The sequence below is a fragment of the Mustelus asterias genome, chromosome 2 (assembly GCF_964213995.1).
Source record: "Mustelus asterias chromosome 2, sMusAst1.hap1.1, whole genome shotgun sequence".
Taxonomy (NCBI): domain Eukaryota; kingdom Metazoa; phylum Chordata; class Chondrichthyes; order Carcharhiniformes; family Triakidae; genus Mustelus; species Mustelus asterias.
The window spans coordinates 57565540-57578288 of record NC_135802.1 but is presented as its reverse complement, the minus strand read 5'-3'; the positions used below and the strand labels follow the sequence as shown (position 1 = coordinate 57578288).

The 12749-nt window shown below is 45.0% G+C and overlaps 1 protein-coding gene across 4 annotated transcripts in view; it reads right to left on the bottom strand.

Annotated features, from left to right (window-relative positions):
* efhb (EF-hand domain family, member B) overlaps positions 1-12749 on the bottom strand; it is a 66673-nt gene that overhangs the window by 22777 nt on the left and 31147 nt on the right. For all 4 annotated transcript variants that reach the window (XM_078236004.1, XM_078236006.1, XM_078236003.1 and 1 more), the window contains 2 exons: positions 1907-2036; positions 928-1011 (listed from right to left, as the gene is read on the bottom strand). In XM_078236004.1, the coding sequence (XP_078092130.1) occupies positions 928-1011; positions 1907-2036 (214 nt within the window). The remainder of the gene's footprint in view (positions 1-927; positions 1012-1906; positions 2037-12749) is intronic.

Below are 12749 nucleotides of genomic sequence, written 5' to 3'. Positions count from 1 at the left end.
CAGCCAGTTTAGTCAGCGGTGGTACAATACAGCCATTATTGGTGATGAACAATGAAGTTTGTCACCAGAGTATATTTTGTGCTTTGTTTCTCTTCCTCAAAATAATTTTCAACACTGTGGGCACATAAGAACAATTGAGAGCAGGAGAAGATCATCTAGCCAAAGGACAACTTCTGTTTGACTACTGGACAAGCTGTTCAGCTTTCTTGTTGCTGAACTTTGTAGTGATTGTTTAATAACAGGGGGCTTGTTAGGACATTTCAGAGGGCATTAGCATAATGTGAACTGAAGTCACTGGATGGAATTGGCAGACAGTTGCCCTCAGGGACATTAGCTGAACTAGTTGAACTTTTATAAGAATCATTCTTTATTGTGGGATTATCTTTCTAGCATTGTAATAGTCTCTAAGGTAAAAGAAGCTTATATAGTATTGCTAGGAGTAGTACCCATTTATCACGAACAGTGGAAAAAGTATCTGCAAGATCTGGTAACCTACATGAAAGGAAACCAGGGGGTTTCTCATGGATGGATGAGCTAAGTGTTTTCAAAAGAACTCCCTCATCTTTATTTAAGATTTGCTGGTGTATTGGCCATTCTCCCTCAGTGTACCCAAACAGGGGTGGGAGTGTGGCAGCTAGGGGATTTTCACAGTGACTCCATTGCAGTGTTAATGTAAGCCTACTTGTGACACTAATAAACTTTAAACTTTTTTTATTTCTCAGGATCCTCTGTGATCAATTATCAATTACAAAGCAGAAGACAAAAAAACTGCCATCACTGTTTCTGTTCTGAAACTTTGCTAGATTTATTTGTATTAGGGTTCGGCTGGCCGGTGAGTGGTATTTTTCCTAAACATTTAAGTCCTCAAGAAAGTTATATCAATGATTTATATTGAAATCTTTCTTCCAAAATTTAAATTGGACTTACGGATCAAAGACCTTTCCAACTTGATGGTGTGTTTTTTCTCTGAAGTCATCAACTTTTTTTGATATGATCTTTGCAGACTTTTGCCTATATTGAAAAGAAGCAATAATAATTGTGAATATTTCAACAGGAGTTCCCTGATTTGAACAAATCATAGGAAAGAAGTATCACAAGTTAACTGAAGTAAGAACATACGTACGTTCAAAATTAACGGGCTCAGAAAGACTAGCTCGTCTATCAAGCCTGCCCCACAGTCAGAAAAGCAACAGAGACCAACATGAATACCAACAGTGTTCCCATTTATGACTAAGTTACCCAGTACTCCAGCATTTTTTGATAGGCAATACGCAGTTCCACTGACTGATGCAAATTCATTATTTTAAAACCATCCGGTGCGATTTTCATGACAAGAGCTTCATTTTTTTGGCTGCTGATTTGTCTAGGGTTTTCTTGAAAGGGTGGTCGATAACAGAGTAACAGATTTGATAAAGGCAGTGGATAAAAGCAAAAGCAATAAAAGCAAAAGCAAATCAGCTTGGACAAAGGGTCATCCGGACTCAAAACGTCAGCTCTTTTCTCACCTTACAGATGCTGTCAGACCTGCTGAGATTTTCCAGCATTTTCTCTTTTGGTTTGACAAAGGCATATTTGGTGAGTCAGCTTTCTGATTCATCTGAAGAGCTTTTTTTTAACTAAGGTCAAAAGCAGTGGAATATGGATCGGAGGTTAATGGAAATGTGTGAGATAGGTACCAAAAAAGGTTCCAAACACCATTACAGTCCTTTATTAAACCTGGAGACAGTGTTATAAACACACCACTGTATGAAATAACCAAAGCTAGAAAAGTCTGGCAGTGAACTTTGAGTGGACAGAACAATCCCTTTATGACACCTCCAGCTATGTTTCATTGGCAGGGCTGTCTTTCATTAAACAGAAGAAAAACAAGGTGTTGCTACAACTAGTCATTAGAACAAATACTCACTGTTGCACTTCAGTTAGCCAGCGTAATGCTTTTGCTGTTAATCTCCCATCATTAAAATACGGAGTCTCCGTTCCAAATGTACCATATTTGCTGTATTTTGACCAGTCATATTTTCTGTCCCTCTGCTCCCCTATGGAAATATTTCAAAAAGATCTGTTTAAATCTTAGCCATTGATGTTATTATTTTGATCGCTATTACATATCCCATTACAAATTCTTTCATCGCCACTAAACAATTGCTGACATTCTGAACCCGCCACTCAACCAATGTCAAACAGATTGATGTATACTCATCGGGTGGAATTTTACGACCTCATCGTGCTCATTTTTCAATGGGAAAACGTCGTAAAATCGGGAGTGATCTGACTAGTGGGAATGGTGCCCATTTTCGTGCCCATTCCCATGTTATCAAACTCTCTCCCCTTCCCCAACCACCTTCCACCCCCCCCCCCCTCCATATTGACAAGATGGCTTTTGCAATGCAACCCATTGATCTTGCTGTTCTTTTGGTTGCTGCTGGAACTGAGGAGGAGGAGCAGGAGAATGAATTGTGGACACAGGAGGCCCAGACCATTCCACTCACAGGAGGAGAAGGAGACTGCCGCCGGAGGCAGCACGTGGCCACCATTCACCCCGAGGGGGGGTGCAGGAGAAAGAGGGAGCAAAGACCCCAGCAGTGCAGCACACGAGTGTCCTCTGACCAGCTGTTGGACATCATGTGCCACCGACAGCTCTGTTTCTGAGAGGAGAAAGTGTGCCACCTGTGCCATTTGTTGCAGGACCTGGTACCTCAGGGCACAGAGGGGCACCCACTCCCAGTGGCTGTGAAAGTGCCTTAAACTTGTATGCCACAGGGTCCTTCCAGACCACCAGTGGAGACCTTTGTGGCATCTCACAATCATCCACCCACAAGAGTGTGAAAGAGATCACAGATGCCTTGTGTGCCCGGGTTGGCCAGTATATTAAATTTGACCTGGACCAGGCCCAGCAGGAAACCCGGGCTGCAGGATTTGCAGCCATCTCGGGGATGCCCAATGTACAGGGGGCGAGAGACTGGGGCTAGAGACTGCACTCACGTCGCCCTCAAGGCCCTGGAGAAAAATCCTGGAAGATGAACAGAAAAGGCTTTCATTACATCAATGTACAGTTGGTGAGCGACCATCAGCTGGACATAATGCATATCTGCACCAGATACCCCGGCAACCTGCATGACACTTTATACTGAGGAGCTCAGATGTCCCAGAGGTTTTTGAGTAGGAGCCCAGGGTGTAGGTATGGCTTGTGGGATACATGGGATACCCGCTTTGGACTTGGCTGATGATGCCTGTACGGAGGCCTGAGACTAAGGCGGAGACCCGATATAATGGGGTCCACATTGCCACCTGGACAATCATGGAGCAGTGCATAGCATTCCTCAAAATACCTGGACCGCTCTGGCAGGGCCCTCTAATATAGCCACCTGATATCGTCCCGTATTGTGGCGGTGTGCTGTGCCTGCACAACCTGGCAGAGCAATGGGAGACCTTTTGGGGGAGGAGGAGGTGGAGGCCAACTTGTCGGGCATAGCTGGGGAGGAGGCCGCCCAGGAGGAGGAGGAAGAGGAGGAGGAGGACGATGGCGACGACGAGCAACACCACCTAGCCGCGGGAGGGCTGGCGGCAGCAAGGAACAGGCATGCAAGGATGAAAAGGGAGCCCCTGATCGCCATGCGTTTTGGAAACTAGAGGCCTGAGTTGCCACATGTGGGTTCCAACCCCCCTGTGCACTTCTGTAGCCAATGAATCATTTGAGCGCCTTGATTTGCACAGTTGTTCTGAGGGCTTTTGCCCACTGACATCAGCATGCAGGGTCCCTCCAGCAAAGTCAGGGTAAATACATTCCTGTTGGAGGCTAATCAGAGACATATTAGTCACAGCAATGGGGTGAAATAACATTTATTGGTGCCAATAAAAGTGCCATTAAAATAAGTGCTAATATAACAAGTGACAGTGAGACTTTAAAGTGCCGAAATATTCTATCTAACTGGTGTTCTCCTTCACCCACTACAACTTCTTAATTGTACGTGGCCTTCACTGCGTCTCGGTGTCTCCTCAGGATGTACATCGGAGGTGGAGGTGGCCAGCTGCTTACCGTGCCCCGTGGCCTGTGATGCCCTCGGTGATCATCTTCTGGAGAGCCTGGACCTTGAGGCCCTGGCCGGCTTCCAGTTGTCACGGACGTATCCATGCCATTCTGTTCATCCCGCTGCCCCTGAGATGCCCCGGTGTCAGGAAGGGGGGAGTCAGAAGGTGTAGCCACAGCTGCAGTCTCCTGGTTGGAAGGCTCCGGCATGGGCTCGAGCCCTTCCTCCTCCCCCGGGGTTCCTACGGGCCCCTGGGGCACTCCATGGGACAGCGGTGCTTCTGCAGTGAGCTCTAGAAGCTCCACTGTCACCTGCTCCTGCCAGTCCTGGAGGACTTGCATTCTTTCCATGATGGGCAAGCTCTCAGCGATGACCCTCTGAGTCGGGGAGTCACTTGTCAATGGCCACAGCAAGTGCCCTCTGAGACTGGGCCAAGCTCTGCAGCCCCTCAGCCATGACCCTTTGTGACTGGGTCATGTTCTCAAGGGCTGTAGCCATAGCCTGCTGTGTCTCAGGCTGTCCTGCTGGCTCTGCAGCCCCTCAGCCATGACCCTCTGTGACTGGGTCACATTCTCAAGGGCTGCTGCATCACGGCTCTGTCCCGGCTGGATCTCTTGCAAGCTCTTGAGCCTCTCAGCTATGAGCCGCAGAATCTCGAGAAGCCTGCTGAGGGCCTCAGCCATGGCCCTCTGAGACTTCACCGTGGCCTGCTGTGGCTTGGCCATCGCTTGGACCCTGCCACTCATGCTGAGGATTTCCTGCCCCAGGCTTTCCACCGTGGATGCCACCCTTCCAGAGTTGTCTCGGGAACCATGCAAGACAGGCAATAGCTGGTCCGCCTGAAAGCTTTGGGATTCCTCCCAACAGCCTCGCAGTTGGTCCAGTGTGGCCGTCAGCCCCTCCTGCATTCCCTGGCTCTGTTGCTGCATCTCCAGCAGCCGAGCGAGAAGTGATCTCAGAGGCCCGGTATGTAGTCTGGGGCCAGCTGAGTCCTCGCCTGTGGCAGGCCCCTGCGTGCCAGAGCTCTCGGAGTTCCCTCCTCCACCCGATGTACATCAGCAGATGTGTTGTGTGCACCAAAGTGTGACCCAGATGCCTCGCCATTAACTGGACCTGCCAATGTGAATGTCTCTGGGATGGTGAACTGCGAGGTGGAAGCTGACGCAAAACTGATGCCGACCTCGGAGGTCCCATCATCAGCTTCCTCCGAGGAGTCTTCCAAGCTGTCAGGGGCAGAATGGGTGGGGGCCGCAATGCCAGATGGCCCGGGCGGGTCTGGGTCCTTCCTGCAACACAGGATGCAAGGTTAAGTGCAAGGGAGGTGCAGGAATCTGGGCTGCATGCAAATTACTTCAGATATCTCCAGCAAATGGAGAATTGGCAGGTGCTCACTTCTGTGCTGCAGGCCGGCCTGGCTGTCGCTAATGGTGCGGATGCCTTCCTCTCCCGCAAGCTCCAGTGCAGGTCCTCAAAGGGGGTGAGGACCCAGATCTCAGGCACACCTCTCATCTCAGGCCTTCATCAGAACGTTGGCTCTACTCTCTCTCCACAGATGCTGTCAGGCCTGCTGAGATTTTCCAGCAATTTTCTGTTTTTGTGCAACATTTATCCATTTTTTCTTGTATTGTAATCCTGGCATTTATAATTGAGGTTTATGTTATGGGGCATCCTTTACTTTAATTATGGGTAATATGTGTAGTGCCACAGCAGGGTGGTGGGTAAGCAGTTTGGTATAGAGGTGGTGGATATGGCCCTGTTAGTCCTCATGGTGGGTGAGGAAACCCCCCTTTAGAATTAATGATGTCACGTTTTCTTTTGTTTTGTTAGTTGGGGTTAAAGAGTCCTTGTTGGTCTCTTGTGAAGGCACAGACAGACCATATATCCTGGAAAAGACTGGGTTTTATTGTCATTGGCATCTCCAGTATAGCTGGAACTGAGGGAAATATTTACTGGTGTACACCTGAATGTGGTCGGGGAATCCTTGGCTGTCGAACCTTTTTTTGGTGGGTTTCCTATATTTTCCTTGGCTGCGTGGATTGTGACCGTGGCTACTGGGTAGTCTGGCTCCTGGAATGTATGGTGAGCACATCATCCTGTTGGGAGGAGGAGATTCTGGCCCTCCCCCGAGATATCCTGCTGTGGATGCCCAGATGATGACTCCTCCTGTTGGGGGGAAACTGGGTGGAATTCTGTTGGTGGCGGGGCTTGAATAGAGTCTCCAGTCTGATTGGAGATCGGGGAAGTTTATTTTCTTTGAAGCCCAGGGGTGGCATGAGTATTCCTGGCTTGTCAGCCTTCTTTTAATTATGTTGTTATTCTATGTTTACCTTGGCTGAATTATCCATTCCCGGACCCTGCGGAGAGTATACTGGATGAGGGAGAATGTCCTCTTTTGGGGAATTCCAACAGCTCTCTTTCTTAAGGATTAGGTTCCCCTGGAGGGCAGGGATAGTATCCTGTTGTTTGTGGAGCCTGAATGTGAACCCAAATACTGGGGCTTCGCATTATATGAGTTTCTCCTATGAGGTTATGTGGCTATGTTCCTGACATTCTGCATGTGAAAGTGTACACTTTCAAATCACATCTTATGGCTATGGTCTTATTTTGGTGTTCCTCTCTCTCCGAGGTTTTGTTTTGTGATCTGGGTCGATGGGGTACTGATGTGGACTCCAATTTATTATATTTGATCGAACGGGGTTTCCCTCATCTTATCGGAAGGGGGGAGGATTGTGTCTTTGGGTAGAGGGGAGTTGGTGGGGGAGGGAAGTCTACAACCAGGGAACACAACCTCAGGATAAAGGATAGGTCATTTAGGACTGAGACGAAGTGGAATTTCTTCACTCAGAGGGAGGTAAATATTTGGAATTCTCTAGCCCAGAGGAAGATGGAGGCTCAGTTGTTGAGCATGTTCAAGATGGAGATTTTGCAGTATTAAAATCATCAAGGGATCCTAGGATAAAGTGGGAAAATGACATTGAGATAGGGAATCAGCCATGATCTCATTGAATCCAAAAGAGATAATGCTGGAAAGTCTCAGCAGGTCTGGCAACATCTGCAAGGAGAGATTCCAGCATCCATAGTAATTTGCTTTTATCAAGGGATTGAATGGCCAGCTTCTGCTCCTATTTCCTCCATGCCTATGTATTCTGTTGCTCATTTAGCTACATATCATTTGATAGTGGATTTATGTTAAGTTTTACTGCCAAACATACTAAAAGCAAATGGTTTGGACTGGAAAATACACAACTGTAGAATCTGCATGGAAACTCAAAAACTTCAGATTTTTCTTTCTAGGAGATCCCTTATGAATAATGATCAAATATATCTTTACTAATAGGTGACAAGAGAAAGAAGAACATAAGAAACAAGAGCAAGAGTAGACCATTTGGTTCCTCGAGCCTTCTTTGTCATTCAATACGATCATGGCTGATCAACTCAATTTTCCTGTCTGCTCCTCCTTGATTCCCTCAAAAAATCAAAAATCTTTCAATCTGTCTCGCAATTACTCAACGATAGAGAATCAAGAACCCTCTGTGGATGACAATTCAAAAGGTTCACAATCTTCTGAGTGAAAAGAATTCTCTTCATCTCAGTCCTAAATGGTTGACTCCTCATTCTGAGACTCCTCACCTCTATTCTAGATATCATGGCCAGGGAAAAAATCTGTGTGTCTTCGTGAGACTTGAACTTTATTTCTTTACTGCCATTTTTGAGGGGACCTTATTCACTGATGCATTAACTCTCTCTCCAGCTGTCCCATTTAGTTCATCTTTAGCCACAGCTGTACAATGCTTTATTCTCTTGCTTTTTCTCTTTATACTTCTAACTCTGCCTTCTCCTGAAACTCAATGGGCAGGATTTTACAGCCTTGCCCATCCCGAAACCATAAAATCCCACCCGAGGTCAACTGATCTGTCCCTGGTCCGCCCCTCACCCATTCCGATTCCCGTGGCGGGTTGGCCGGTAAAATTCTGGCCAGTAAGTCAACTGTAAAGTTCAATCATATCTGATGAGATGGCAGAAGTCGTATGTCCTCATGGATCCCCTAGCATCTTCTCTTAAACTCCCTTGTCTCAAGGCAGCTAACTTGGGGCAATGCCTGCTTCCTGTGGCGTTAAAACTTGTGGGCCAATTTGGATTCCTCAGAGAACACTTCAGAAGCAGCTTACAAAGAGTGAAACTGTTCTTTTGTCATTTAATTTAGAGAATGGATTCATTTATCCTAAGCAGGCTGATTAAACTTGCTCAGCTTTTAACATTAGCAGGCCAGCATACAATTAGATGTGGAATTTAAGAGTCAGATTAGTATACTGATGTGCTCTAGCTGGGCTACCCGACTCCAGCCACCCTGTAGGATGATTGGATACAGCAACATTTATTATACAGAGGAAAACCCATGACAATTGCAGCTAGCCAGCAGCTTAATGGTCTTACCTGTATCAACATATGCAATTATGTCTCAACAGAATTCTGTTCCTGTTGTTTGATACTCTGTATAATAATCCTGAAAAATGTGCCACTGCAACATATATGACTCAATCCACAGTATTGCTGCTAAAAACTTGGAATTTAAAAGCACTTCATCTTGAGGGGTTGCAGATAGGTAGGTAGAAGGTGACATGTTAAAAAGATTGAGTACTGATTGTTGCCACTGATAGGATCTCAGCCTCCAGAGGCCTGTCAGGGATTGTCAAATGAAAGCTTGTTGCTTATGCAGTGGAATGATTGAACAATCAACAAAAGGCTAATATGCTGCTACAGCAAGTAATTAGGAGAGCTAATAGACTGTTATCGTTTATTGGAAGGGGAATTGAATACAAAAGTAGGGAGATTACAACCCATTGGCGAGACCACATCTAGAGTATTGTGTACAGTATTGGTCTCCTTATTAAAGTGCATTGGAAGCAGTTCAGAAAAGGTTTGCTAGACAAATACTTGGAATTGGTGGGTTGTCTTATGAGGGAAGGTTGAACAGGCGAGGCTTGTATCCGCTGCAGTTTAGAAGGGTAACTTGATTGAGACATTTAGGTACTGAGGGGTCTTGAAAGGGTGGATGGATGTGGAGAGGATGTTTCTTCTTGTGTGAGAATCTAAAACTAGAGGTCATTGTTTAAAAATAAGTGGTCACCCATTTAAGACAAAGATGAAGAAAATAAACTTTTCTCAGATGGTCATGAGTTGTTGGAACTCTCTTCTTCAAAAGGCAGTATAAGTAGAGTCTTTGAATGTTTTCAGGCAGTTGTCGAGGGATTCTTGATAATGTTAAGGGAATGGCTGATGGTAAATGCCAAGTTGTTCAAATTCCAGATGGGAAACTTGAAACAAGTACCCTCAACTGTGTTTGCAATTTGTATGGTATGAGGAGAGGTTTGAAATCCAGAACATGAAGTCCCCAACTCTTTGTAATGATTTTAATGAAGTAAATGTTTATTAAGAAAAAAGATAAATAAAAGTACACTTAACTAAGATAATGGCTTTGTACAGTATTGGTACTTTAAACAGTTCCAAATCTTAGCTACCTTCAGAGCTAACTCTCCCCAATCTGTTCCACAACACCTTATAGATTTTAAGAGCTATAAAAATCCAGTAAATGTTACCACACGGTGCTTTTACATCTTTTGATTGCTTCTGAGGTAAACCAGCAGCTTGCTTTTCAAATCAAGCTTGCTTCACACACCCTGTTTGTTGGGAGGTAAACAACTATTCCTGCTGCTGGTTGAGATCTAAAAGCAGCTCCTTTGCGTAGTATCCCCTTAAATACATTTTTTCCCACTGATCTCTCCCTGATCTGACCTAATTTCTTTAGAACTACCCTCTCCCAGACTTAATCACCTTCATCGTTCTATTTTAGTTTTTAGAGTTTAAAAGCAAGTAAATTCACTCTATCCACCTTCCCTATAACATGTTTCCTTCACACCTTGCATCTCTTCCTTTTAATCCTTAACGACCTATTCATATACTGTATCCATTGTTACGAGGTAAACATCTGTTTGTAGTTTTGTTAGGGTCATCAACAACTCAGATGTACTAGTTCCATTTAACCATTACTGTGTCCATGCTGTAATTATCTTACTCACATATTCCCAGTTTCAAATATATGACCAGAACATAACCCACAGAATGTATTCCAATTTCTTGGATTTCCCTGATATTGTCATGACAATAAGCAAGGTTATCAGGGATAGGCAGGAATGTGGAGCTGAAGTTGCACTTGAATGGCGGAGCAGGCTTGAAGGTCCAGTGACCGACTGCTGCTCCTAATCTGTATGTTTGTATACACGTATGTGTATACAGTTTGCTTTCATAATACCCTCACAATCATCTGCTTGGAAGCAGATAAGAAATGCTGGATACTGTGGAGAGGAAGAAAAATGCCCCAATAAATAAATCAATCACAAAATATCTCAATGTTTACCAGTATGATTAATATCTCTTTTTGACAGTTACTTATTCACTTTATACGGATGTGGTCTCACCAATGGGCTGATTTTATGAATTACTCACTGTAATGTAGAGCTCAGTTTAATATGTGATACTCGCTGCTGAAAGCAACAGAATGAATGAATGAGAAATCCATGGGGAAGGATTTCATCGTGCTACCACCCCATTTGTGCTTGCAACAGAATGGTAGCAAGGTGAAAGTAATGCCATGGTTGGTGACAATAACTTAGCACTGATACTATCCATCCAGTTTTCAATCAGATCTCCATCCAAGCTGCCAGATTTGATGTTGGAATCAGACAGGAGGCTCAGGCATATATACCATTAGGGATTGGTTGATGCATTAAGAAACCCCAAAGTTATTGACATCTCAATTCCCCAGAATATCAATCCCTGCTCCTGCTAACCAACTATGTATGGTACATATTAGATTGTACCCATTGTTAATGAAAATTAAAGACTTCCTAAGCTAGAGTAGGTGAAAATGTGGATGGAGACATGGGACATATTTTTATGGCAGTCACATGTTGATTTGAATCTTGAAAAGTTCCAACTTTACTGTATTTCCTGTACACAAAATGCTTATGATTCTTAAGAGTTCCTTTACTTATTCCCAATACTTACTCCTCTCATTTTTAAGGTGCTCCTGCAGTCCCTTCCCATTCAGCTAGTGCAGACATTTCAGCCCTAACCAACCTTCAGAAACACAACCTGCCACTGGAGAACGTGTTTCAAACTGGAAGCTTGCTGACCATAACAATATAAAAATCCAGAACCATAACAGAATGTGTCCAACATTGACTCCTTCAGGTGGCTGCTACACAAGTCCCATCACCCGAAGAGTAGTCCAAATAAAGATCTCCCCTCTTATGAATTCTGTTAAAGACAAATCCTGTATTTATGGCATATGCAACAAGCCACTGTATTCCAATCTTAAAAATTACCACCTGATTTCAATTGGTACAGTAGTAGTCGTAAGAAACATTTTTGTTCCTCCTAACTTGCACATTGCACATAACCAGGAATTCAAAATAAATGGGTATCACTTACAGAAATCATGATATGGAGATGCCAGTGTTGGACTGGGATGGGCACGGTAAGAAGTCTTACAACACCGGGTTAAAGTTCAATAGGTTTATTTGGAATCACAAGCTTTCGGAGCACTACTTTTTCATCAGGTGAGTGGCCCCGCATTGGAGACCTGTACTGCCTCCCAAAGATACACAAGGCCAACACACCCGGCCGTCCCATCGTATCAGGCAATGGGACCTTGTGTGAAAACCTCTCTGGCTACGTCGAGGGCATCCTGAAACCCATCGTACAAGGAACCCCCAGCTTCTGTCACGACACCATGGACTTCTTACAGAAACTCAGCACCCATGGACCAGTTGAACCAGGAACACCTCTCATCACAATGGACATCTCGCCTCTCTACACCAGCATCCCCCATGATGACGGCATTGCTGCAACAGCCTTAGTATTCAACACTGACAACTGCCAATCTCCAGACGCAATTCTACAACTTATCCGTTTCATCCTGGACCACAATGTCTTCACCTTCGACAACCAATTCTACATCCAGACACACAGAACAGCCATGGGGACCAAACTCGCATCTCAATACGCCAACATCTTCATGCACAAGTTCGAACAAGACCTCTTCACCACACAGTACCTTCAACCAATCCTGCACCAGATACATTGATGACATTTTCTTCCTTTGGACTCGCGGCGAAGAATCACTGAAACAACTATACAATGACATCAACAAGTTCCATCCCACCATCAGACTCACCATGGACTACTCTCCAGAATCAGTTGCATTCTTGGACACACGCATCTCCATCAAGGACAGTCACCTCAACACTTCACTCTACTGCAAGCCCACAGATAACCTAACGATGCTCCACTTCTCCAGCTTCCACTCTGAACACGTTAAAGAAGCCATCCGCTGTGGACAAACTCTCCGTATACTCAGGATCTGCTCAGATGAGGAGGAATGCAACAGGCACCTACAGCTGAAGGACGTGCTTGTAAGAACGGGATATGGCTCTCGACTAATCGATCAACAGTTCCAACGCGCCATAGCGAAAAACCGCACCAACCTCCTCAGAAGACAAACACGGAACACGACAGAGTACCCTTCGTCGTCCAGTACTTCCCCGGAGCGGAGAAACTATGACATCTTCTTCGGAGCCTTCAACATGTCATCGATGAAGATGAACATCTCGCCAAGGCCATACCCACATCTCCATTACTTGTCTTCAAACAACCATGCAA